The 24,246-nt window shown below is 59.8% G+C and overlaps 1 protein-coding gene across 2 annotated transcripts in view; it reads right to left on the reverse strand.

Annotated features, from left to right (window-relative positions):
* The window catches only part of CELSR1 (cadherin EGF LAG seven-pass G-type receptor 1), a 147,611-nt gene that overhangs the window by 58,329 nt on the left and 65,036 nt on the right, over window positions 1-24,246 (reverse strand). For both annotated transcript variants that reach the window (XM_042247887.1, XM_027968219.2), the window contains exons 3-5: window positions 11,767-11,989; window positions 6,191-6,306; window positions 5,734-5,822 (exon numbers count right to left, since the gene is read on the reverse strand). In XM_042247887.1, the coding sequence (XP_042103821.1) occupies window positions 5,734-5,822; window positions 6,191-6,306; window positions 11,767-11,989 (428 nt within the window). The remainder of the gene's footprint in view (window positions 1-5,733; window positions 5,823-6,190; window positions 6,307-11,766; window positions 11,990-24,246) is intronic.

Genomic DNA, 24,246 nt, shown 5'->3' on the forward strand with positions numbered 1-24,246 from the left:
AGTCTATTGGTTTCCTGGTTTAAAAATCTCTGGTTTCTGCTCTTGTCTTTATTCACTCCTTCCACCTACTTGCTTTGGGTTTATTTCGCTCTTCTTTGTGGAGGTTCTTGAAGTGGGAGCCTTCCGGGAGTTGGTGATGGACAGGGAACTCTGGCGTGCTGTGGTCCATAGGGTCGCAAAGAGCTGGACACGACTGAACTGAACTGAACTGAAGTGGGAACTTGGATTATCGATTTGAGATGTAGCCTCAGTATCCGTGCCTGGAGAATCCCCAAGGGCAGTGGAGCCTTGTATGCTGCAGTCCACGGGGTCACAGAGCTGGACACGACTGAACTGAACTGAACTGAACTGAAGTGGGAACTCGGATTATCGATTTGAGATGTAGCCTCAGTATTCTTGCCTGGAGAATCCCCAAGGGCAGTGGAGCCTTGTAAGCTGCAGTCCACGGGGTCACAGAGCTGGACACGACTGAGTGGCTAAGCACAGCCTAGCGCGGCCCTTTTCTAATATGAGAATAAAATGCTGTGAGCTTCCCTCTCAGCATACCTCATATTTTGGCATTTTGTATTTTCATTTCCTTTAAATTAAAAAAAAAAATTTAAACAAACTTCCTTCATTTTTCCCTTCCCTCCCTTTTCTGAATAATTGAATACCTGAGTCAAATCTCGATGAAGGCCCCTTGTTCCCAGCACCTGTTAGAGTCAGTCGGTAAATTCAGGGCCTGGAGAGGCAGCAGTCACAAGACGGGGCTGGATGGGAAGGGTGGCTGGGGAGGAGGCCTGGCGGGGGCTGCGGGTGAGCGAGGAGGTGGCGGCCCGGTGGGGCTGGAGGCCATTTAAATGATGGTGGATTCAGACAATGAAGAGCTATGCCAAGGGCAACGGGAACAGGATTTCTCACTGAGCAAGAGAAGACTCACAAACATGGAAGGGGAGAAACAGCTAGAATGACTCTGTGGTGTTGAAACGGAATTCAAAGTTTTCAATAAGTAGAGATAGAAAGAAGCATGAGTTTCAGTATGAGTATATGTGAACACACACACACCTGTACACACATGTAGAGGCCCTACTGGCCCCGTAAGAGAGACTGGGAGTGAGACCCCCTAGGAGCAAAGAGTGCATCCCGCACCTGAATCCTGGCTCCTAAATACCTTCCTTTACGGAAAGGATCCAGAGTTCTGCGGGGAAAGCGGACCGTCTCCCTCCCTCGAGCTCTCTCTCTCCCTCTGCTCACTGTCTCTCCCTTCCTAGCCTCCCCCACACCCTCCAGAACACATACGCCTGCACAGCAGTCTTATCTCTCTGGTCTTTTTGTGTATCCCATACCCAGAACAATGCCTGGCACGCAGCAGGCACTCAATAACTGCTCCATGTATTGACGAGTGAACAGAGGCATGAAGAAAGGGCAGAAGGGAGTGACCTGGGAGGCTGGGCAGCCCCACCCAGGGGTGAACCCACAGGTCTGCAGGACCCCAGGAGGACCTCCATGAAGACCAGCCTGAAGCAAGGTTCTGGGTGGAAGCCCTTGAGTCTTCTGGATTATCTGCCGAAGCAAAGGGAGCCTCCCTGATCCTGAGGGTGGTTCAGTCCAGTTCAGTCGCTCAGTCGTGTCCGACCCTTTGCGACCCCGTGGACTGCAGTACGCCAGGCCTCCCTGTCCATCACCAACTCCCAGAGTTCACTCAAACTCACGTCCATTGAGTCGGTGATGCCATCCAGCCATCTCATCCTCTGTCGTCCCCTTCTCCCGCCCTCAATCTTTCCCAGCATCAGGGTCTTTTCTAAGAGTCAGTTCTTTGCATCAGGTGGCCAAAGTATTGGAGTTTAAGCTTCAACATCAGTCCTTCCAATGAACATTCAGGACTGATTTCATTTAGGATGGACTGGTTGGATCTCCTTGCAGTCCAAGGGACTCTCAAGAGTCTTCCCCAACACCACAATCAGGCAATCAGACACCCCTGCACCACCCCACGCAGAGCCCACTTCCCTGGAGCCCCTGGAACGCAGTGTGCGGCACAGACCCGAGAGGTCATGAAGGACGTGGACGAGCCAGGGATGAGTGCGGCCGGGTGGAGCCGTCCTCGCTGGGCCCCACACCAGCAGCCCCTCCCCCAGGGTCCCCGGAACCTTCAACACCGGATGCTCTGCTCGGTGAGAAGCACAGGATGCGGGCACTGAGAGGAGCAGTGCAGCCACGAAGATGCTTCCAGCACCAGGCCGGAGACAACCCTGGCCCTCGGGGAATCACTGGGACCAGAACAGGCCACGCCTGCCGAGGCCCCGCCCAGGATCCCGTCAGTCACCTCCCGGCGGACGTGTCTGCGCCCCAGATGCCTGATGGGACAGGGCGAAGGCCTCCAAGTAACCCCTCCAGACGCCCCCACCCCGCCGCGCAGGGGGCACTGCTGGCGCTCAGTGAGTGACCATCCTCCCCGGGAAGAGCGGAGACGTCCGCTCCCTGCTGCTCCCACAGGAGGGTGCTCCTCCCCCCTCCCCACGGCCCCCGGGGGTCTCGACACAAACATTCTGATGCCCAAGGGCGAGGGGGAAGGACAGACACCCCACAGAGCTCTGACTGACGCTGAACCCGAGTTCCCAGTGCAGAGAAATCACTTAAAGAATGAGCCAGCCACACAGACCCTTCTGCAAGCTGGTGGGGAAAACGTTTACCGACCGTGCACAACAGCCTCGGAGGAAAAGACATCTGCGACCAGGCGATGAGCACGTGGGCGCGCGTGAGTGCGTGCTCAGTCCTGTCCGACTCTTGCGACCCCATGGACTGCAGCCCACCAGATTCCTCTGTCCATGGGATTTTCCAGGCAAGAATACTGGAGTGGGTTGCCATTTGGTTCTCCAGGGGATCCTCCCCACCCCGAAATCGAACCTGTGTCTACTGTGTCTCCTGCACTGGCAGGCAGGTCTTCACCAGAGCACAAACCCTCCAAATCCTCCCCAAACCTCCATGGGCAGTGTGGGCAGAGGGGCCCCAGGTTCCACCTGCGCCTGACAGAGTTCAACATGTTTGTGCAAAGTGTCCTCCTTTAAAACACCTTCCCAGGAAAACACCCAGCTCCAGTGGGCACCTGAGCTCCATTGAAAGTGAATTTTGCCACCGGCCCTTCTCGCTTAAAATGCCACCCCAAGCAGAAAGAAAAAGTGAACTGACTTTGCTGGACTCCCTGCCTGGGGGACTTCCCTTGTGGCTCAACTGGTAAGATTCTTCCACCCACAATGCGGGAGACCTGGGTTCGATCCCTGGGATGGGAAGATCCCCTGGAGAAGAGAATTCCGGTATTCTGTCCTGGAGAATTACATGGACTGCACAGTCCGTGGGGCCGCAAAGAGTCAGGCACGACTGAGCGACTTTCACTTTCTTTCACTTTTCTGCCTGGGGGACCAGCCCGCATGGACCCTATGAAGGGGTCATGTCCTCTGCTTCCTGGCTGCCTTTGGCCAATGGGAGGCCTAACAGGAGATTGAGGGCGGGGGGCGTTGCCAGGAGGTTACTTCTCTGCACAGGGGGCCTCTCCCCAGGACCCCTCCCTTCCGGGTTCCACTCAGCGCTCTCCCGGTCCCTCTTGACCTCAAGGCTGACACAGCCCTGGGTCCTGCACTGCCCACATGGATGGAAGCCCCACAACCTGTCCCCTTTGGTCATAAGCCCTCCTGCACCATCCTGAGGAGGTTTCCACCTGTTTCCGGGGGCGGGGGAGGGGGTGACTGGTAAAATAGCCCAGAAAGGCCCCAGGGCAATCGTGGACTTGGGGGGAGGCCCCATGGGGACCCAGGGGTTTCCCACACAGGACCCACCCTGAGGACCAGAGCCAAGGTGGACGGCAGACAAAACAAACTCGCAGAGCAGAGCGGCCCACCCCCCACAGACCACCTTCACGGCCCTCCCTCCTGCCCGAGGTCGCATCCTGATGTGGCCCCCTGCCACGGGCCCCCACAGCCCCCCGACGCAGGCCCTCCACGCGGGCCTGAGCTGCTTCCTGCCCGGGCCCGGGGCGGGGAGGGGCCTCTGCCTGGACAAGCCAGCGCCTTGGCCCCGAGAGACACAAAGCTCCCGAGACAGACGCCCTAATCCCGAGCACTCCTATCGTGCGAGGAGGCAGACTACGGGGGCGGCCTCCAGGTCTTCGTGTAAACTGCAGGGTTCCTCCACCCAGCAGCCTCGGGCGAGAGAGGAAGTAGCTGAGCGGCCCAGAGGAGAGACCTAATCCCGCACCCAGGGTCTGCTTCAGGATCGGAAGCCGGGGTGGCAGGGGTCCACGTCTCCTGGGCCCCTCCTCCCCAGGGGCCCCTTCAGGAGGGAGTTTGTTCCTCGGGGCCGCCTGCAGGGGCGCTGTGAGCAGGCAGGCCTTGGCGATGTCGGAGGCCGATGGAAGCCCTGGGACCAGGGCAGGGTGGGCTGAGACAGAGGCCCCGTCTCTGCTCAGCTGGGATCACTGGCAGCTGACCCTGCTGCGGAGTCGAGGCTGACTCAGCCCCCAAGCCCAGTCTTCAACCAGCCCTGGGAGGTATGTTTCCCACACAAGCAGGAAGGAAGAGGTTCCACAGTGCTTCCCTGACATGAAGCGGGGGCCCCTGAGGGTCTCCTTGGCACCCTGCTGGGCGGGAAGCCCCCCGGAGGCACACATCCTGCCCCCAGAGGATGACCAGGGACGGCCCATCCCTGGGGTTCTGGCTCTGCCCGCAAGTGGAGGAGGCCAGAGGCTGAGAGCTCAGAGGCAGGAAGGTCAGACAGCAGGCGCCATGTCCTGGCCCTGGAGCCCCGCTGTGACCCTTAACTTTCCCTTCGTGCTACTCGAGGGAGCATGCAGCATCCTGACAAGGGACCACATGGTCCTCACGTTCCCGAGAGGGACGCCAGCCCCCGCCTCGCTTCAGACCTGCATCCTGGCCCTCAGCACAAACGCGGCGCGGAGTTCCACACCTGAGTCAGAGCCCGGCCGCCCTCTTCCCCAGTAGGGGCAACGGGAGCACCCACCCTCAGGCTGGGGGCAACAAACCAGGGCCACTGTGCGGACGATCACTGCCGCAGGCTACACATTCAGGGCGGTGGAACCTTGGAGGGTTAGATCCCCACTGTGTCCAAAGGCGGAAAGGCAGCACTCTTTCTCCACGGGTGTATCCCTTCCCGAGCGGGGACCCCTTGTCTGTGAGCCAAGCCAGGCCCAAGTCTGTGGCTGAGCGCCATGAGGGGGAGGCGCCCCAGAGTTCCCCAGGAAGGAAAAGAGAGGCTTGCCAAATCCCTGGCAATTGGAAAGCAGGGCATTCTGATGCAAAAACCGGCAAGGAGTCTCCTCACCAGTCAAGAAACAGCAAAATGAAAGGAACCCCCCCAAAACGCCCAGACCTTCACAGCATTTCCTGGGAGAGCCTTCTGCCTCTCGGGTTTCACCCAGGGAGGCAGGGAAGGAAGGTTTAGGCCTTGGAACTGTGTTTGAGTGGCCTGAGATTTCAGCCCCCAGTAACGACTTGGCCGCAATGAATTCATTGCGGGCAGCCGCAATGAATAAGCTCTTTCTGCGTCCTGCCCCAGGGGTCGGGTGATCTCTGGGGTCCCAGCGCTCCCTGAGGGAGTATCCGCCACACCGTGGGGCTTGGATGTCTGCACACAGACAGTCACAGAGGCTCGTTTCCTACGTGGGCTGCTTTGCGCCTCAGCAGGGCCGGGGGCTGCGTGGGGCGGGGGGGGGGGGGGGGGGGGGGGGGGGGGGGCGGGGCCTACCTTGTTGTAGTACTGCACCTGAACCGCGTGCCAGCGGCCGTCGCTCACGCCCCCGGGGACCTGCGGCGCCACCGTGGTCGTGGTCTCACCTGCGGGGCCGGGGAGAAGAAAAGTGAGCAGACCCCCAAGGCGGAAAGTCCTTCTGACCGTCTGGACCCGTGTTCTCCCCAGCAACCGGGAAAACGTTTTCAAAGGCTTTGTCAATGTTTCCATCCTACAGAGGGCGCAAGGATTCCCCAGTCTCTGGACACTTGAGCTGTGCCTGCAGCATTATAAACAGCGCTGCAGTGAACATCTTTGTGCATTCGGGGATCCCCACCTACCTCGCCCCCACGCCCAGGTGGAGAACCAGGGATCGGCACGCTAGAGGGCGCTGTTGCAGGACGGGGTGGTTTCAACCAGCAAAGTGCCTGGGATGCTGCCCGAGGGCGGCTCCCTCCCGCGCGGGAGGCTTTACCTGCCGAGAAGGTGAGCTGCACCTGCTCGTCCACAATCTCCAGGGCGATGAAGTCGTGCTTCTCGTTGAAGCGGCCGTTATACAGCAGCAGCGCGTTCCTCTCCTGGGTGGCAAACCTGGGGGGCAGAGCACATCGTGCAATGAATGACCCAGGGTGGAATCTGCAGGTGGCCGGGGGGCGCCCAGGGCGACAGCACCAGCCGCGCTCAGCCGAGACTCTGGTCCCGGGAGTCTCTTTCACGTCAGAAGTTGACAGCCCAGGTGGAGCTAGTGGTAAAGAACCCGCCTGCCAATGCAAGAGACACAAGACACGCCGGTTCGATCCCTGAGTCAGGAAGACTCCCTGGAGGAGGGTGTGGCGACCCACTCCAGTACTCTTGCCTGGAGAATCCCATGGATGGAGGAGCCTGGTGGGCTACAGCCCATGGGATTGCAGCGTCGGAAGCGACTTAGCACACTAACAGCACAAATCCTGATTAACAGTGTTCTTTTCTGGAAGGAGCAAAGCAGATTCTGGGGGGAGCTTGGTTACCACCACCTTCATATGATGCTCTAGGAGGGTGACACAGACACGTGCCAGCGGGGGATGTGTGGGCACCGGACACAGGTAGGGCGCCTGCTGCTCAGCGGGCAGACTGCGCGTGCCCCCGGACACGGGGCATGGGTGCTGATGGCCGGCTCAGGCCGGAGCCCCTCGTCCCCAGCACCAGGCTCCAGCCGCAGCCGCGCTGCGTCCCTCTGCCGTTTCCCTGCCTGCTGGCCCCTGCCTGGGGGTGAACTCCCTGCCTCTGCAGGCCTCCCAGGCGTCCCTGCAGTTGTGTTTTCCCAACTCGTTTTATCTAAACTGCGCCCCTCACAGTCTATCATGTCACTCATTTCGTTTCTGAAATTCTGCTCATTTGTTCCTTTAGGAGAACACGTGCTCCTGGGACTTCCCAGGCAGTCCGGTGGTTAAGACTCCAGGGTTCCACTGCAAGGGCGAGGGTTTGATCCCTGGTCAGGGAACAAAGATCCCGCAGGCTGAAAAACTTTTTTAAATAAAGAAATGTTTACAAAAGGACAAGTGATCCTTTAAGGGGAGGGATGACGACTCTCATTCATGGCTGCATTTCCAAGACCAAACAAGAAAGATCTGGTCCAGGTGAGTGTGTAACACCAGTGTGTTGCATCCACCTGTCGGTGGGGCTCCCATGAACCAACAGACGCGTGAAAATAGTCTTGTCAGACTTGAAGCGTCAACAGTAAAAGACCACTTACTCCGACAAGAAACAAAGAGCCTCAGAAATCTCCTCCTACCCAATAAGGAGGCCGCTACCATCAGAGCTGAGGGTCCCCCGACACACCACGATGCCTCCTGGACTCCCTGGTTACAGAGAACCCACAAATCCCGGGGGAAACTCAAGACTGTTTCCTGACACAGCTGGATGTCCCTCTCCCCCGAGATTAAGCGGGGAGAGTCCTTCCTTTGATTCCAGGTCAGTTTCACCCGCTTTCGTGCAGCAGGGGTCTGTGGGAGCCAGCGTCGGGCATCTGACCCCAGTTCCCCCTCCTTGAGGTGCACAGAACTGACACCTCCCACCCACAGCTGGCAGCCCCTCGGTTTAGAGGCAGTGGGCGCCAGTGACAATGCTAAAAATACCTGCAGAGCAAAGTGTGGAGCCAGCAGGCAGAAGAGAGGAGCTGAATTAACAGCGGCTCACTTCCTGAGATCAGCGGGCCGCACCTGCTCCCCTTCTGCAGGCCTGACGGGTGTGGGTTTCCCTTTGGACCAGGGTGGGAGCCGGTGCAGAGAGTCAGTGCAGGAGGGTCCTCAGGGGTGGGCCCCCTGCACTGCCAGGATGGAAGAGCTAACGAAGGGCCCTGGGGCCCCGGGCAGGGTCTGAACAGCGCCAAAGGAAAAAGGGCAGAAACAGAAACCGCAGCCTGGAGAGAGGGCCAGGAGCAGAGAGGACAAAGGAGGCGGGTGAGCCCAGGCCCTGGGCAAACAGAGCCAGAAAGGGGAGACGCCGCTTCCAGAGAAACTGCCTGAAACAAAAGCCCTGGGCTGGCGCCCCAGCCCACCTTTCTCACGGTGCGGCCCCCAGCAGGCAGGGGGCCAGCTCCTTCCCGGCCCTGCCCACGCTCTGGGGCACTTGTCACGATTCTGCTTTTGATGCAAAACGCTCCCTGGTTTGGCGTCACCTCGACACCTGAGCCGTCATCAGGCATATGGGAAACTGTCCCTAAATTGTTGTCACTTGGTCACCTAAATTGCTACGTTTCCCAAGCAAAGGGACACACACACGAGAGGGACACTGGATTAAACACCACTGCTCTGCAGCTTCTGCGTCTGGAGCCGCCAGTCTTCCTTTGCCCCGACCCCAGGACTTCCAGTCACCTTTCACGTCAGCCTCCTGCAGCTTAGTGGCTGCGTTGCCCGCGGCAGATGGCTGCCGGTCATGCTCAGAGTTGGGCAGCCGCGGCCACAGAGACAGCAAAACCACCTGGAGCAATGAGTCCGCCAGAAGACACAGGGCACCTCTGACCCGGGGGCGGACACCCACAGCAGCCTGCTAAACACCCAGCCACGTGGCACGCGGCCTGGAGCAATGAGTCTGCCGGAAGACACAGGGCACCTCTGACCCGGGGGCGGACACCCACAGCAGCCTGCTAAACACCCAGCCACGTGGCACGCGGCCTGGAGCAATGAGTCTGCCGGAAGACACAGGGCACCTCTGACCCGGGGGTGGGCACCCACAGCAGCCTGCTAAACACCCAGCCACGTGGCATGCAGAGTTGGCGAGGGTGCCAAAGAGGAGCCCTTGCTTTGGAGGCTGTGCCCACTCGGTGGCCTCCTGCGCACAGGGCTTACGGGCAGAGGAGGGACTGGGCTGGGAGCAGGAGGGATGTGGCTGGGAGCAGGCGGGGCCGGGACCAGGGCCTGGCACTGAGGCCCTCTGAGAGGGTGGGAGGGCAACAGCACCTGCCCTCTCATGTGCACCCCCTCCACACCCTGGAGAGGGGCCCTGGTTCGCTGGTTTACAGGCTGTGGGGGAGCCGTGAACCGTGCACCAAGATGTGAGCAACCACCCCCAAACAGCGGGCTCCACATGGCCCAAACCTCACAACTGCCCTCGGAATCAAACACAACTCCAGCCTTGCAGTCAGGTCAGGGGGCTGACCAGATGCGTCTCTCACCCTCCTTCCAAGTTCCTGGGAAAGGGGGCAATGCTCAAAGGATCCAGAACAGGCATGCACACAGATGAGAGCCGCTCTTGCTGTTTCATTAAAGCTGGCCTCCGAGGAAGATTCAGGAAGAGGGCTGAACGGGGAAATGCCTGCAGATCAGGATAAGCAGGCTATCCACAGAGCTGTCCACGCTGAGGTCTGTGATGAGCTGGGCAGAGCCCAGAAGGTATCTCACCAGGGACCCGCGTCTCTAAAAGGAATGCCCTCCATGAGGACGTGTCTGTACCCAGTGCAGGTGTCCAAGCCTGAGAATCTACCGGGGGGCTGGAGCTGGACAAGGTGGGCGGGCCCAGGTGGGTCCAGGGGCTTGGGAGTCTGCCCACCTCTGCAGAGCCTCAGCTGGCACTCCAGACCACTGAGAATGCCTGGAAGCTGTGTCCTCTGCGACTCAACCCCTCCCACCCGCACCGGGCCAAAGAGCCCCTGCTCTGGGAGGCCAGGAGCCCCCCCAGTGACGTCTCCAGGCTACAGGTGGGGAGCAGTGAGCGTTCACGCTGTGTCAGCATGGAACTACCAGTCAGTCGCTCCTGGCCTCTGAGCTCCTGGGTGTCAGGACGCAGGACAAGAAGCCCGTGAGGCGCTTCAGGTCAGCGGGTGGACAGGCATGGGCACAGCAGTCCTGGGGCTGAAGCCCGGATCCCAGCCAGGGAGCCCAAAGGGCCATTTAAAGGCTTCAAATGACGAGCATCTGCTTCAGAGACTTGAGCCCAATCGAATCATCCGACAACTGGGAAAAAAAATATCAGGGCCAGGAATCCTGGCCACCCAGTGTGGAGGATGGGTTTACAGCGAGCAGATTTGGGCCACAATGTAGAAAACCCACCAATGATGCGAGCCCCCATGTTAACCGCGTGTCCTCCACAGGATCTTAGGGGCAGGCAGGGTGGACAGCAGCCTGATCCCACAAGCAGGGGCATCAGAGGCTGAAGGCAGCAGACAAGCAGGCGATGGCCAAACGCTGGATGGCCAGCACTGGAACGCAGGCGTGGCCCAGCCTGCTCACGGGGCCTTCCTGAAGGAAGCGACGGGAGACGGGATCGGGGCAGGCGGGAGGGGCTGAGGAAACACCACGCAGGGCTGGGCGGGTCCAGGAGGCGAGGGTGGCCCCCGCCAGGATTGGGGTCACAGGGGTCAGCACACGGAGGCTGCCAAGTGCCATATTCAGAAGCTGGGTTTTACCCCGGGTGGCAGGCAGGCCCGGCACACCTATCGGACAGGGATCCCCCTGGCTCAGGCTGAGAGTCGCGGACACCACAGCTGTCAGCCGAGGGAAGGACGGTGGCCTGGGCCGAGATGCTGGAAACTGGGAGAGAAGCGGCCAGACAGGGAGACACAGGGGTGAGGGACTCAGGACCTGAGTGCAATGGCGGGGGGTAGATAGGGGAGGGCTTCCCGGGAGGGGCAGGACCCCCGGGAGAAGAGCTGCCCCATCCCACCCCAAGAGGCCCTGAGCTCCAAAGGGCAACTCAGAGCAAGCGTCTGGTTCTGGGGGACATGGATGGTGCGTTCCCACGAAGACTGTGTCCCCAAAAACTGCATCCCCAAATGCTCACCAAACACAAAAAACACCTTATTCTATTAAGCTGAACTTGAGAAAAATCTTTACAGTAGAAATGATAGATCTTAAAAATTAAAAGTTAAATCTAAATTCTCTTGGAGAAAAAGATAAAAAAATAAAAGAATGGCCCTAGCGTGCAGTCAGCCTGCACCCTGTTACGGGTTAAGGGATCAGGGCTGAAAGGGGCGAGGCCGCCCACCCGTGGTTACCCAGCTCGCCAGAGACCCCACAGGAGCCTAGGCCGAGTCTGAGTTCCATGCCCTTTCCCCCTATTTCTGGGCACTTGGATGGCAGAGGTGCCCGCGTGGTGGTAGGTGGGCAGCACCAGGATGTCCGGGCTGGCTTCATAGGCGTGGGAGCTGGGCAAACAGGGCCCCAAGCTTGTTAACGCTCTGCTGTTGCCAGCTGGAGATTTCTCACTTTCGAATCAGGGGAAAGTGAAGTGACAGTGAAACTTACTCAGTCGTGCCCGAGTCTTTGCGACTCCATGGGACTGTACAGTCTATGGGATTCTCCAGGCCAGAATCCTGGAGTGGGGAGCCTTTCCCTTCTCCAGGGGATCTTCCCAACCCAGGGACTGAACCCAGGTCTCCCGCATTGCAGGTGGAGTCTTCACCAGCTGAGCCACAGGGGAAGCCCGGCATCAGGGGCCACATCCTCTACTTGCACGGGGTCCTGTAGGCAGCGCCGGCCAGGGCGACGCGGACGGAGGGCCAGAGGGCCGCTCTGAGACCCGAGACCGCCCCCCAACCTCCAGCACGGGCGGTGGCGCGGGGACGCGGGGACTCACGCGAGGGCCACGGTGAAGTGGAAGCGCTGCCTCAGGCCCCGGAAGGTGACAAAGGACTGCGGTGGGAAGCTCCGGGTGGTCACCTCGCAGTAGGGCCTCTCGAACGCGCCGGGGGGGCACACGCAGTGGAAGCCGCCGATGAGCAGGTTCACGCAGGTGCCCCCGTTCTTGCACACGCCGTGGGCGCAGCGGCCGGAGCGCGCGTTCACCTCGCAGTGCTCGCCTGGGGGGACGGAGCGGGAGACAGGGGTCACACGGTGACCTGGGTGGGGAGAGGGGGGATAAGGGATGGGGAGGGGAGGGGGGAGGAGAGGGGGAGGGGAGGGGAGGGGAGGGGGAGGTGGGGGGAGGGCCTCTCCCCAGCCCAGGGGGGAGGGGAGGCAGGAGGGGAGGGGAGAGGCGTGGGGAGCGGAGGGGAGAGGGGAGGGGAGTGGAGAGGGGAGGGGAGTGGGAAGGACAAGCCCCGCAACCAGGCCACAAACACTACTGCAGAACCAGCTGCTAAACCCAAATCTGGGGGCACCTGGGGCCTCTGGGAACCACCCTGGAGCCGGGCTGTGATCAGACACTTGGTGTCCCTGCTGGCATGAGGGCACCCAGTGCCCAGTGGGCTGTCCAAGAGGTGGTTAGCACCCCAGGGGCCTCCCCGCTGAATGCACCAGGTGGCCGAGCCACTCGTCCCTGTCCTGGGCCTCCGGGGTCCCCGCCCTTGGTCAAGGGGGACAAGGGTATGTGCGGCCATGAGTGCCTCTCGGCACCCCACCCTGTTCTGAACCCCCAGCTGAGCCTGGAGCTCTTCCAAGAGCCCCACCTAGAAAGACTGAGAATGCTGAGAGGGCCCTGTGCCCTCCCCACACCCACGTCTGCACGACGGCTGGGCACCCCGGGGCTCGTCGGAGACCCAGGAGCAGGCTGGGGTCATACAGAGTGCCCCCAGCGCATCACCTGCCACGCAGACCCACTGCCCGCCGGACAACGCTGGGCTGCGATCCTGCAATCAAGTCTGTCCCGCACTCTGGCCCCCAGCTGTGCTCCAACGCCCTCTCTGTGGCCTAACCGCCGCCCCCCACCACCCCTGTGGCAGGGGAGTTCTGGAAGCTTCCACTGACCAGGGAGCCCACGCTGACTGCCTCTGCCCCAGAGGCCTACCAGACCCAGGCTGCCCACCAGTGGCGAGGCCTCCGCGGGGGCCTGGCTGCATGACCCTCACTCCCTGGAACATGGCCCGGGCCTGCCTGTCATGAGGTGGGCATTGCTAGCCCCTCACAGACCCACAGACCAACAGGAGCTTCTGACAACCAGAAATTCCCCAGCTCTCATCTGTATCTCACCAGGTACTGAGTTTTAAATGAAAGCATTTAAAATAATTTTTTGGCCATGCCGCTCAGCATGTGGGATCTTAGTTCCTCAACCAGGGATCGAACCCACGCCCCTCACAGTGGAAGCGTGGCGTCCTAGCCACCGGGAAGTCCCTTAATGCGTACACTCTAAACTAAGAGTATTTCATTCACACACTAAGGAAAGTCACCATGTAAACAGTGAGGCCTGGAAAGTCTTCGGTCTCTTGCAGGTCCCACCGGAGGAGACAGGATTGCAGGGTGCCCTGCGCCCGCATGTGGGCTCAGGGCCAGGGGTAGCGTGGAGACCCTCCCTGTGGGCCTCAGAGCTTCTCCTCTCTCCTCCCAGTGGCTGCACAGTATTCCGTTAGAGGACTCCATCAGAACCTAAATCACTGATGTGTCTCCTTCTACCGCTGATGGACAGGTAGACTGCTTATGACTTGCTTTTACTGCAGACCGCTTCTTAAATTATTAATCATTTGTCTCCGGCTGCGCTGGGTCTTCGCTGCTGCGAGAGCTTTCTCCAGTCGTGGTCCCCAGGCTTCTCATTTCAGTGGCTTCTCCCTCTGAGGAGCGCAGACCCTGGAGCACAGGCTCGGGAGTCGTGGGGTACAGGCTCTGCTCCTCCGCGGCACGTGGGGGCCTCCCGGACCAGGGATCACACCCGTGCCTCCTGCCTCGGTCGGCGGATTCTTCACCACTGAGCCACCGAGGAGGCCCCGTATAACTTTTTGATACATGTCCTTGTTGTGTTTTAAGAATCTCTCTCCAGAGAAAATTCCTGAAAGTGGTGAATCAAGCTGCACTCTTGATAAGTATTTCCAAACTGCCCTCCACAAAAGGATGCACAGACTCATACATCCTCACCAACACGAGGGTGGCCATCAGTCTGTAAAATATTTTATATTTCTGACAATGAACCTCCAAGGTGTTTTATTTGCATTAATTTTTGCTGAGGTTCAATATCTGTCCGAATTCTACTGAGTCAATTGGGAATGTGAACAAACTGGGTAGTGATATTAAAATATATCATCAGCTTTTTAAACCGTGGCGGCGCCGGGTCTCGGTTGCAGCACACGACATTCGTTGCGTTAATTCAGGATCTTTCTTTGCCGCGCAAGGACTCTCTCGTGGTGAGTGGGCTGAGCTGCTCTGTAGCATGTGGGGTCTTAGCTCCCCAGTCAGAGATCAAACCTGCACGCCCTGAATTGCAAGGTGGATTCTTACCCACTGGACCCCGAGGGAAGTCCCGATCATTAATTCTTGGATATAGTGGAGAGTGGGTGCTGTGTGTAGCCCACGTGCCCCTCCAGGTCAGAGGCTCTGGATTGCTGGGTGACAACCGCTCACAGCTGCGACCCTGCCCTCAGACCCTCCCCCCGAAATCCCTCAACCACAGCTGCATGGCCCCCACTGGGGCAGCTCACAGTCAGCAACAGCTCCACAGGGAGGTGGGGAAGCCCAGCCCCGTGGCCCAGGGCAGCCTCCTCTGCACTGCATCGCCAGAGCTGAGACGTGGGGTCAGAGAGGCTTCTGCTGCCGCGTTGCTGCAGCCCAGCCTCTCCTCTGGGCAGCCCCATGAGCCCCCGTCCCCGCCCCCTGCCCAGGCGTGGCTCCCGGGAAGGCGGATCTCGGGCCTCGGGGTCTGTTTCTTGCGGAGGCCGACCTCCGACCAAGCTGATTTTCGAGAGCTCAGTAATTGACGGGTGTAAGAAAACCCCATCCGTCACCCGAGAGGGAATGCTTCACAAGAGCTTATTTTTGAGGAGCAGGTGAAACTGATCTGTAATTAGCGTGACGATCCTCCGAAGCAAGCCGGGCACCAGGGAAATCTGAATTTCCTCTCCTTCTCGGGAGTATCTTCCTCCCCAGGTTGCGACAGCTGAGGACACACAACTTGCTCAGCGGAGGTGGCCCAGCCTGAGCCCCTCGGACACAGGGAGGAGAGCCTCAACTGCTGAGCTCTTACTGAAGTTCATAACCGCACACGGACCACCAGGCCAGGGCCCCGGGCCCAGCCCACCCCCAGGGCTGTGCCCACCCCCAGGGCTGTGCCCACCCCCAGGGCCTGGCAGGGTCAGGCGGGGTTTTTTTCCATCCCCTTCCTCCTACCAGGCAGGGAAGGGAGAGACCACAGGCCCACCCAGGACACCCACCTGCTCTCCCCTAGCAGGCAGCTGCCCCCGAACAACCTGTGAGGAGAGGTTTCACGCGCTGCTCGGAAAGGAGAGGCCCACCTGGCCACACACCCCGCTCCAGGCTCCACCATCGGGGCTGACCCTCTGGTCTCCCCACCAGCTCCGGGGTCACCAGGGCGCCCCACCCCGCCCGCCATGGACACCCGGCAGGCCTGCACACACACGCGCCCTCACTCACACCCAGCCACACGCTGCTGACACACTCGCACTGTCGCACACACACTCAGTATTCACAAGCATGCACACCCATAAACACATTCGCACCCTCACGTCTGCCCTCAGCCACACACATACACACATGCACACACACACCCACGCACACACACCCACACTCACACACTCACACTAAGGGGCCCACCTGGCCCCTTCCCAGGTGGGCGGCTCGCAGCCTTCAGTTCTATTCATTAGTTGTAAATGCTTAGCTGAAGGTGTATTTGTTTTTCAGATTCTCTAATCTCTCCTTTTAAAATCCATGTGACGTCTGGGACTGTTTGCTCTCCAAGTCCCGACTTGGCAGGTCGAGGGCCAAGCACGACGTGTTCTGAAGTAATAAAGCTGCAGTGAGAGGCCGGGGCGGGCCGCGCTCCCTAAGCCGTGACGGCAAACAAAGGGGGGCCTGGCCGGCCCTCCCCACGGCGCCCCGCCCTCCCTCGGCGTCCAGAACCTTGCCCGGCTGGGCTCGGCCCCAGTGGTCAATGTCACCGGGAGGCAAGCGCAGGCCCCGCCCCCACCAAGGCCACGGCGGTGGCTCATGGGCTCTGCCCTCGAGCCAACTGGAAGTCTGGATCCCTCCACCTCCATCCAAGATCCAGGGGCTCCCGCGATGGGCTCCCAGCTGCCTGGGCCCAGAGAAGGACGGCCCTGCTCAGAGACAGTGAGCACGCCCTCCATTCAGTTCTGAGACCTGCATTTGACTCTGCCCGCCGTACTCCTGCTCACGGGCGGTTTTCCAGCGGCTGCTGGGAAGCCTGGGTCCGCAGGCGGCCCCGGGGACGGGAGGACGGCCCAGCGGGACATGTGCTGCCCGCGCCCCGCAGCCGCTCAGCCCGCTGCTAAAGGGCGTGCTGCCTTGCGGGGTTCCTCCACTCCTCTGCTTAACCCATCATGCAACTTTAAATCAACTGCAAATAAAGCTCAGTCGCCGTGAAATTATTTGTTTTAAGCACAAAAGGTTTTTCTTTTCTCACAGGTAGTCGTATTTGTTTCCTGGGTCTGCTGTGACAAGTACGGCAAAGCAGAGGGCTTAAAGGGAACAAAAACGAATTCTCTCATAGATCTGGGGGTGTCAGCAGGGCCACCCCTCTGCAGGCTCCAGGGGGCTCCTCCCTGCCTCCCCCAGCTGTCAGGCCCCCTCCTCCACCCGTGTTCCCGGGCTTGTGGCCTCCTCATCCCTCATCTGTGGTCACGTGGCTATCTTTCCTGCGTCTCGTCTCCCCATCCTCTCTCTTACAAGGACTCCAGTCACTGGGTTCAGATGGACCCCGAGTCCGGGACGATGTTCACTAATCACTGGGAGCCTCACCGATTACATCTGGAGAGACCCTGCTTCCAACATTCTGAGGTTCCGCACGTGAACCTGGGGGACACTATCCAGCCCCCTTGGTGGCCTCTGCATCCGCCCTAAAACTGCTCTCCCGGTAAACGCTGGCCTCAGGGGGCCAGGCCCGAGCCTGCAGAGCTGCGATCCCGGTTTCTCGAGGACCTGGTGACTCATCAGCTCTGGCTTCCCTGCCCCCCAAGATGCTCTTCCCGGCCTCCCCAGCCGGCCAGCGAGGGGCCAGCTCCGCAGCGCCACTGCCACGCCTCAGGCCCCTTCTCTGGGCCCACACCTGCCCACCCGCTCCTCCCATTCTCTTCCCCACAAACCCAGGCCTCAGACCTGTCTCCCCAAACCAAGTCCATTCTCCGGGTCCCCCACCCGGGGAGGGTCCTGCAGCCACCACAGAGGAGGGGGGCCAAGAGCCCTGGAGCCACTCGCCCCTCCTCCCTTGCCCCCACCAGTGCACCCCCAGGATCCGAGTCACCCCCAGGATCCAAGCCACCCCAGGGCCCGGGTCACCCCAGGGCCCAAATCACCCACCCCCAGGGCCCAAATCACCCACCCCCAGGGCCCAAGTCACCCCCAGGATCCCAGTTACCCCCAGGGCCCAAGTCACCCCCAGGATCCCAGTCACCCCCAGGGCCCAAGTCACCCCCAGGATCCCAGTCACCCCCAGGGCCCGAGTCACCCCAGGATCCGAGTCACCCCCAGGGCCCGGGTCACCCCCAGGATCCCAGTCACCCCCAGGGCCCGGGTCACCCCCAGGATCCCAGTCACCCCCAGGGCCCGAGTCACCCCCAGGGCCCGAGTCACCCCCAGGGCCCGAGTCACTCGCCTCCACCATTGGTCTCACCCCAGTCTAAACCAGCCTGATCTGCACAACCACCGCGACCACGCCTGGCCCCTGGGCTCCCCCCAGCAGCTCAGCGCCTCACAGATCTGCTGGCTCCCCACAGAACACCCAGGGGAGCTTTCCAGAAAGCCCGCCTGGCTCCCATCAGTCCTGCTGCTCCACAGAGACCCTCCGCCTCGGGGCGCCAGACACACACCCGCACAGTCGACACCAGCTCCCCACCTCCCAGGCTGGCCGCACGGTCGCCCTCCTTGAAGGGCAGCTGGGGGACACACCAGGCTAATGGAGGAGACCCCGAACACACTCACGCACACTCACTGCTATCAGCATCACCCCACGGACATCGCCTTCTCTGGGCCTGGGATCCCACGTACACACTCACACAGGCTCACTGCTATCAGCATCACCCCACGGACATCGCCTTCTGCAGGCCTGGCATTCGTCCCCTGTACACACTCACACACACTCACTGCTACCAGGATCACCCTGTGGACACCGCCTTCTCTGGCCTGGCGTGCCCTCTCTGGCCTCTGCAGAGGACTCTCGGGTGCCACACGCAGCTCCACTTCAGGCACCCACGTCCCTCTGGAGGTTTCACCCACCTAGGCAGGGCCAGGCGCCCAGGTCAGACTCTGATGGGCCCAGAATTCTCCATCTCAGCCCGTCCCAGCCCCAGGGTGACACTCAGCATGACTGTCCCTCACCCTCCCTCTCCCCAGCCTGTGGGGGAGGGGCACCGCCTGTCCGAGGGTCAAGTCTGAGAATGCCCAGCACACAGAGGGTGCCTGGCAAGTGCCCGGTACTGGACGAATGCCTGTGAGATGCAGTCATAAAACGCCAGGACTTCCCCACATGCAAGCTGATGACGACTGCTCATACAGAATTACGAACCTTGCAAAACTCACATCTGATTCAAATGATGTCGGAAAGATGCTGATGTCATGAATGAAGAATTAATTCTACAGATAAACATGACTTTTTTAAAATAAAAAAGGCAGTGAGAACTCTAAGCATGCCAGATGAACGGGGCTCCCTGTAAAAGCTCTCATCCCTGGGTTCCAGGGGCGAGACCCAGGCCAACCCCAAGGCTCTGTGGGCACCTGAACAGGGTACTTTCCAAGGCAGGCGTTCCCGCTGACTTGTTCAAACCACACAGGAACCCACTTCTGTGTCTCCTTAACTGCATCCTCTATACACTGGTGACCTGGCAGGCCCCAGCCGCCAGCCCCAGGGGAAAGCCCAGGTGTCCATGGTGGACGCACCCCCATCACAGCCGGCATGGCAGAACAGAACTCAGAGGTGGGGAGAGAGGTGATGTGATGGCTTTTAATTCTTAAAATCGTGTTCAGTTCAGTTCAGTTCGGTCGCTCAGTCGTGTCCGACTCTTTGTGACCCCATGGACAGCAGCACGCCAGGCCTCCCTGTCCATCACCAACTCCCAGAGCTCGCTCAAACTCATGTCCTTTGAGTCGGTGATGCCACCCAACCATCTCATCCTCTGTCGTCCCCTTCTCCTCTTGCCTTCAATCTTTCCCAGCATCAGGATCTTTTCTAATGAGTCAGTTCTTCGCATCAGGTGGCCAAAGTATTGGAGTTTCAGTTTCAACATCATCATCTTACTTCAGGCAAATAACTTGGACCAAATTCAGTGAGCTCTCTATCTTTAATTCATCTATATATATATAGATATATAGCTCTTACAAGAAACACTATTTTACTGTAATAAATGTTTTCAGTTACACTTGCTTATCAAGATTTAACTTCACTTTTCCTCTTCTAGGAATTCTCATTTAAAGTAAATTTGGATTTCCAAATTTGTTTCAAGCGTTCCAGTGCCCTGCTTGGGCTCAAATGCTTGCTCCAAGTCACCCTAACCCTGGGGAAGCCTCCTGCGCTGCTCCTGCGCAGCCCCCGCCCACTGTGACTGCCAGCCTCACCCCACAACAAGGATCAGGCTTACCCGAGCAGACCCATAGCCATGCTCCATACTGCACGCAGCACCGCGACCCCTGCCCACAGGGCCCAGGGCCCGGCCTCCTGCTCACGGCGGCAAGGGCACAATCCCACAGGGACCACTGTGGACCCCCCCACCCCTAAAGAGGCATTCTTAGCTGCAAAAGCTGAGGCCCCTCTGGCTGCAATGGCCTCACACGCATCCCCATCACTGGATGCCTGTCCTGCCCAGGCTTGACTGGGGGCTGAGGGACACTGCTTGCCCGGACCCCAGCCCAAAGTGCCAGAACCACAGACCCCAGGTTGGAGGGCCTTACGTCCTTCAGAGAAGCCCCAGATGCACCGAGCTGACGTGGGCTCATGTGCAAGGCAACTGCGCTGACAGCTCAGGGTGACGGGGGCAGGGGAGCCTCACAGCCCTGGGTGTGGGAGCTCCGACACGCCCCCATTTCACAGGCGGGAAACAGGCCCAGCAGAGGGTCTGTCAGTGTGTGCGTGCTCAGTCGTGTCCAGCTCTTTGTGTGGACATGTAATGTGGGTGTGTGTGCGTGTGTGTGTATGTGGTGTACACGTGTGTGATGCGTGCGGCATGTACATGTAATGCAGGCGTGTGAGTGCCTGTGTGTGCATTCTGTGGTGTGCATATGTGTATATGTGGCGTGTGTGGCATGTACATATAATGTGGGTGTGTATTGTGTGATTTGTGTGTCTATTATGTGATGTGCATGTGTGAATATCTGTGACATGTGTGTGGCGTGTATATGTAATATGTGTGTGTATTCTGTGATCTCTGTGTGTCTGTGACGTGTGTATATGTAGTGTGTGTGTGTGTAATGTGCGTGTGTGGTGTGTATATGGGATATGGGGTGTGTGTGTGTGTGTGTGTACTGTGTGATGTCTATGTGGTGTGCATGTGTGTATATGTAGTGTCCGTGTGTGTGCGTGTGTGTGCGTGTGTGTAGTGTGTCTGTATGTGGCGTGTATATGTAATGTGTGTGTGTTCTGTAATCTCTGTGTGTCCATTATGTGATGTGTGTGGCATGTATGTGTGTGTGTCTGTGTGTGGTGTGTATATGTGATGTTGGGTGTGTGTGTGTGTGTGTGTATTGTGTGATGTGTCTATTATGTGGCGTGTGTGTGTATATGTAGTGTGTGTGTGTGTCATGTGCGTGTGTGGTGTGTATATGTGATGTTGGGTGTGTGTCTGTGTGTACTGTGTAATGTGTCTATTATGTGGTGTGCGTGTGTGTACATGTAGTGTGTGTGTGTGTGTGTAGCGTGTCTGTATGTGGCGTGTATATGTAATGTGTGTGTGTTCTGTGATCTCTGTGTGTCCATTATGTGATGTGTGTGGCATGTATGTGTGTGTGTCTGTGTGTGGTGTGTATATGTGATGTTGGGTGTGTGTGTGTGTGTGTGTGTGTGTGTGTGTGTGTGTGTGTGTGTGTGTCATGTGCATGTGTGGTGTGTATGTGTGATGTGGGGCGTGTGCACGTGTGTGTGACCGTCACGGCAGGCCTGGGAGCCGAGGGGCAGGGCAGGAACCAGGAGATGCTGATGTGAATGTGGTCCCGCCAAGAGGCACTTCAGAAGGGCCGGGGCTGCCCCGATGGGGAGAGGGGAGGCGAGGGGCTGGGGGCCGGCAGGAGGGGCGGCATAGCCAGGCCGAACCCCCGGGGCCCTGAAGGAGGGCAGGACAGGCCCCAGGAGGGGAAGGGCGAGCAGAGGCTTGAGGCTGCCAGCTTTTCGATAAAGAGACAGCTGCCTCCTGGTCCTAAGCAGCAGCTCAGGGCTGTGAACTAAAGAACCAGACCCCGCGGCAAGCCACCCACCCTGCTCACACGGGCAGCTTCAGCAGTGGAAGCAGAGACAAGGGCAGGGTCCTGCAAAGGTTAAACCCTGAGAAAATTGGCCCATCCACCCTGCCTTCCTCCCAGCCAGCCCCCGCAGACCGCTGCAGGGGACAGAGGCGTCCCGAGCAGGCTCCTGACCTGCTCAGTTTCCCCGGCTGGAAACCCACCCCCTCACCGAAGGCAGGAGCTCTGTCTCTGGTCCCAGAACTATCAAAGCCCCTCAGAGGCCAGGGTACAGGTAAGATGGGTTGATGCAGTGAAGCTCTGAGCTGCACACCTGGCACGTGGGGCTGTCATGCGGCACCTGCTGTGAACTGGCTTCCTGACACTGGAGGTGCTTGCTGTCCACCTCTCGCGCCCCAGAGCCCTGCTTCCCGCCCCTAGCCCCCTTCCAGGCTCTCCCCTCCCACTCTGAGTTTCAGGGCTGCTGGACTGTCTTATCTCCTGGCCCGGCCCCCGAGGCTCCTCCCCCAGGGGGCAAGGCAGCCGGGAAAGGCCTCCCAGAGGCAAGACACCTGCCCTCCTCCCCCAGCGGGAGGGGGACCGGAAGCCCAGACCACTGCAGGCCTGTCCTGGGCTGGGCCTTGGGCTGACTTCACTACTGTCTTTGAAGCAAATTCCCAGAACCCTGGCACACCCATTTTTAAAAATATAAATTAAAAAAATGCATTCCAGCAGCAAAGAAAAACGATTCCAGCTCATCCACAGCTCCTGGCTGTGAGTCAAGAGTCACCTACACACCCGAGGGGCTGGAACCCGGAGAACCTGAAAAGTCACTGTGCTTTCCAAGCTCCTGGTGCACGGACGGCCCAGCCCACAGCCACACTTGGGGACCCCTCCATTCAGAAAACGGGTGCTCTCCCTACCCCCTGATGTCCTCTGGGGGTGGTCGAACAGAAAATAGCTAACCTTGAGGTCAGCTAAACGGTGGCTCCTGAGAGATGTGTCCACTGCCTGCTCCCCAGCACCCGTGAACACCACCCCACGTGGCAGACAAGTGAGCGTCATGCCACGTGGCGCAAGACGGGATTAAAATGAGCATCTGGAGATGAGGCCTGCTCGCTACCCGGAAGGGCCCTCTGCAATCGTGAAAGAGGCGCAGCTGGGGTTTGCAGCCCATGTGAGGATGGGGCAGAGGCCGCTGCGGCCACAAGCCCAGGGAGCTTGAGCCCACCGCAGCTGGGGGAGGCAAATGGACGCGCCCCAGGCCCCCAGCGCCTACAGAGGGAGGCGGCCCCGCCCACACCCTGATCTCAGAGTGCTGGCTTCTGGATCCGTGAAAGGATGAATTTCGCCCCCCCCCCCCCCAGTCTGTGGTCTTCAATTCCTGCAGCCGTGGGAAACCACGACGAATCCTAAACACACCACAGAGGCCAGCCTGACTCAGCAGAAGTCTCCTCCTGGGCACAATCCCAGGAGAAAGCAGCGCTCCTGACACCTTTCAGCATCTCCAGAAACCTCAGGAGACCCAGGGATGCGGAAGAGAAAGTGCTGCGTGTCCCCCAGGCCCTCGTAGTGCCCGGCAGGCAGCCGCTAAGGACCCAGGAGGTGCCAAATGAACACGCAGGGCCCCAGGCAAGGTGCACCTGGCGACCAGTGGCAGGGCCACTGAGCCAACCACCAGAGCCTGAGCACACAGAACCGCGTCCTGGCTCCTCACCAAGGAGCTTCCACGCCCGACAGCAGAGGCAGAGCCCTCCCCAGCCAGGGCTGCGGGCTCAGAAGGAGACTGGGGGCTCAGGATGAGGCAGAGCCAGGCGGAGGGTCCCACCCCAGGCAGACTGGCCCCCGCCAACATCCCCTGGGGCCTGCTGGGAGGCAGGTTCATGCTGTCCTGTGGGCTGACGGTAGGGCTGCCCAGGGCTCCCCGTGCCCTCCTGGGCCTCTGCAGGCCTCTCTCCAGAGACCAGAGGTCCCCACTTTGGAGCCCCAGGGATGGCCAGCCTGTGGCCGGGGAATCTGTCCTGCAACGTCCTGAGGACCAGCCCCAGGAAAGCATTTCAGACTCAGGCCACGGTTCAGTTCTAATGACATGGGCACCTCTGAAGGCGGGGACACGGGCGGGCCCGGGATGGTCTCACAGAGAGGATGGGCTTGTGCGGGAGGGGTGGCAGAGACCCCGTGCCCTGGGGGAGATGGAGGTGCAGAGCTTGGCCCCAGACTGCTGTGTAGGGGTGAGGGGAGAGGCCTGGAGGCCAGGCTGGGGGTCCACAGTAACCACGGAAAAGATCCTGTCAGTGGAAATTAACCCCGCAGCCGTGGTGGCCAAGCCGGAAAGGGGCGTGCCCAACAGGTTATCAGTTTGTGGGGAGATTGTGCCACCTTCGGAAGAGCGACGTGTCCAGACTCGGCCGGAATGCTCACTAAAACCTTAATCATGGCGCGGAGCAGCGGCTGAGCCCCCGGTGGTTCAGGTTCCCCTTCCCTCCTGATGCCAGGAAGAGCGGGGACAGTGTCTGGGGACAGAGTCACGTCCTGAGACAAGAACTCACAGTCCTTAGTCGCTGCTTGGAGTCGGGACTGCTGCGCTGCCCTGGCTGACACACACAGCCTCCTCAGCTGCGCCGGCCACCCAGCAGAGAAGCCACCCGCCACCCCAGCCCCGCAGGCCTCTGGCCCAGGGAGATGTCAGTCTGTCCACACCAGGGGAAGGGCTCAGGGGTGGGCAACGGGCAGCTGCGTGAGCAGAGACCGCTCTCTGTGGGGACGTCCGGGGTGGCCCCTCTTGGGTCAGGGGCTCAGA

The sequence above is a fragment of the Ovis aries genome, chromosome 3, assembly GCF_016772045.2.
Source record: "Ovis aries strain OAR_USU_Benz2616 breed Rambouillet chromosome 3, ARS-UI_Ramb_v3.0, whole genome shotgun sequence".
In the NCBI taxonomy this organism is placed as follows: domain Eukaryota; kingdom Metazoa; phylum Chordata; class Mammalia; order Artiodactyla; family Bovidae; genus Ovis; species Ovis aries.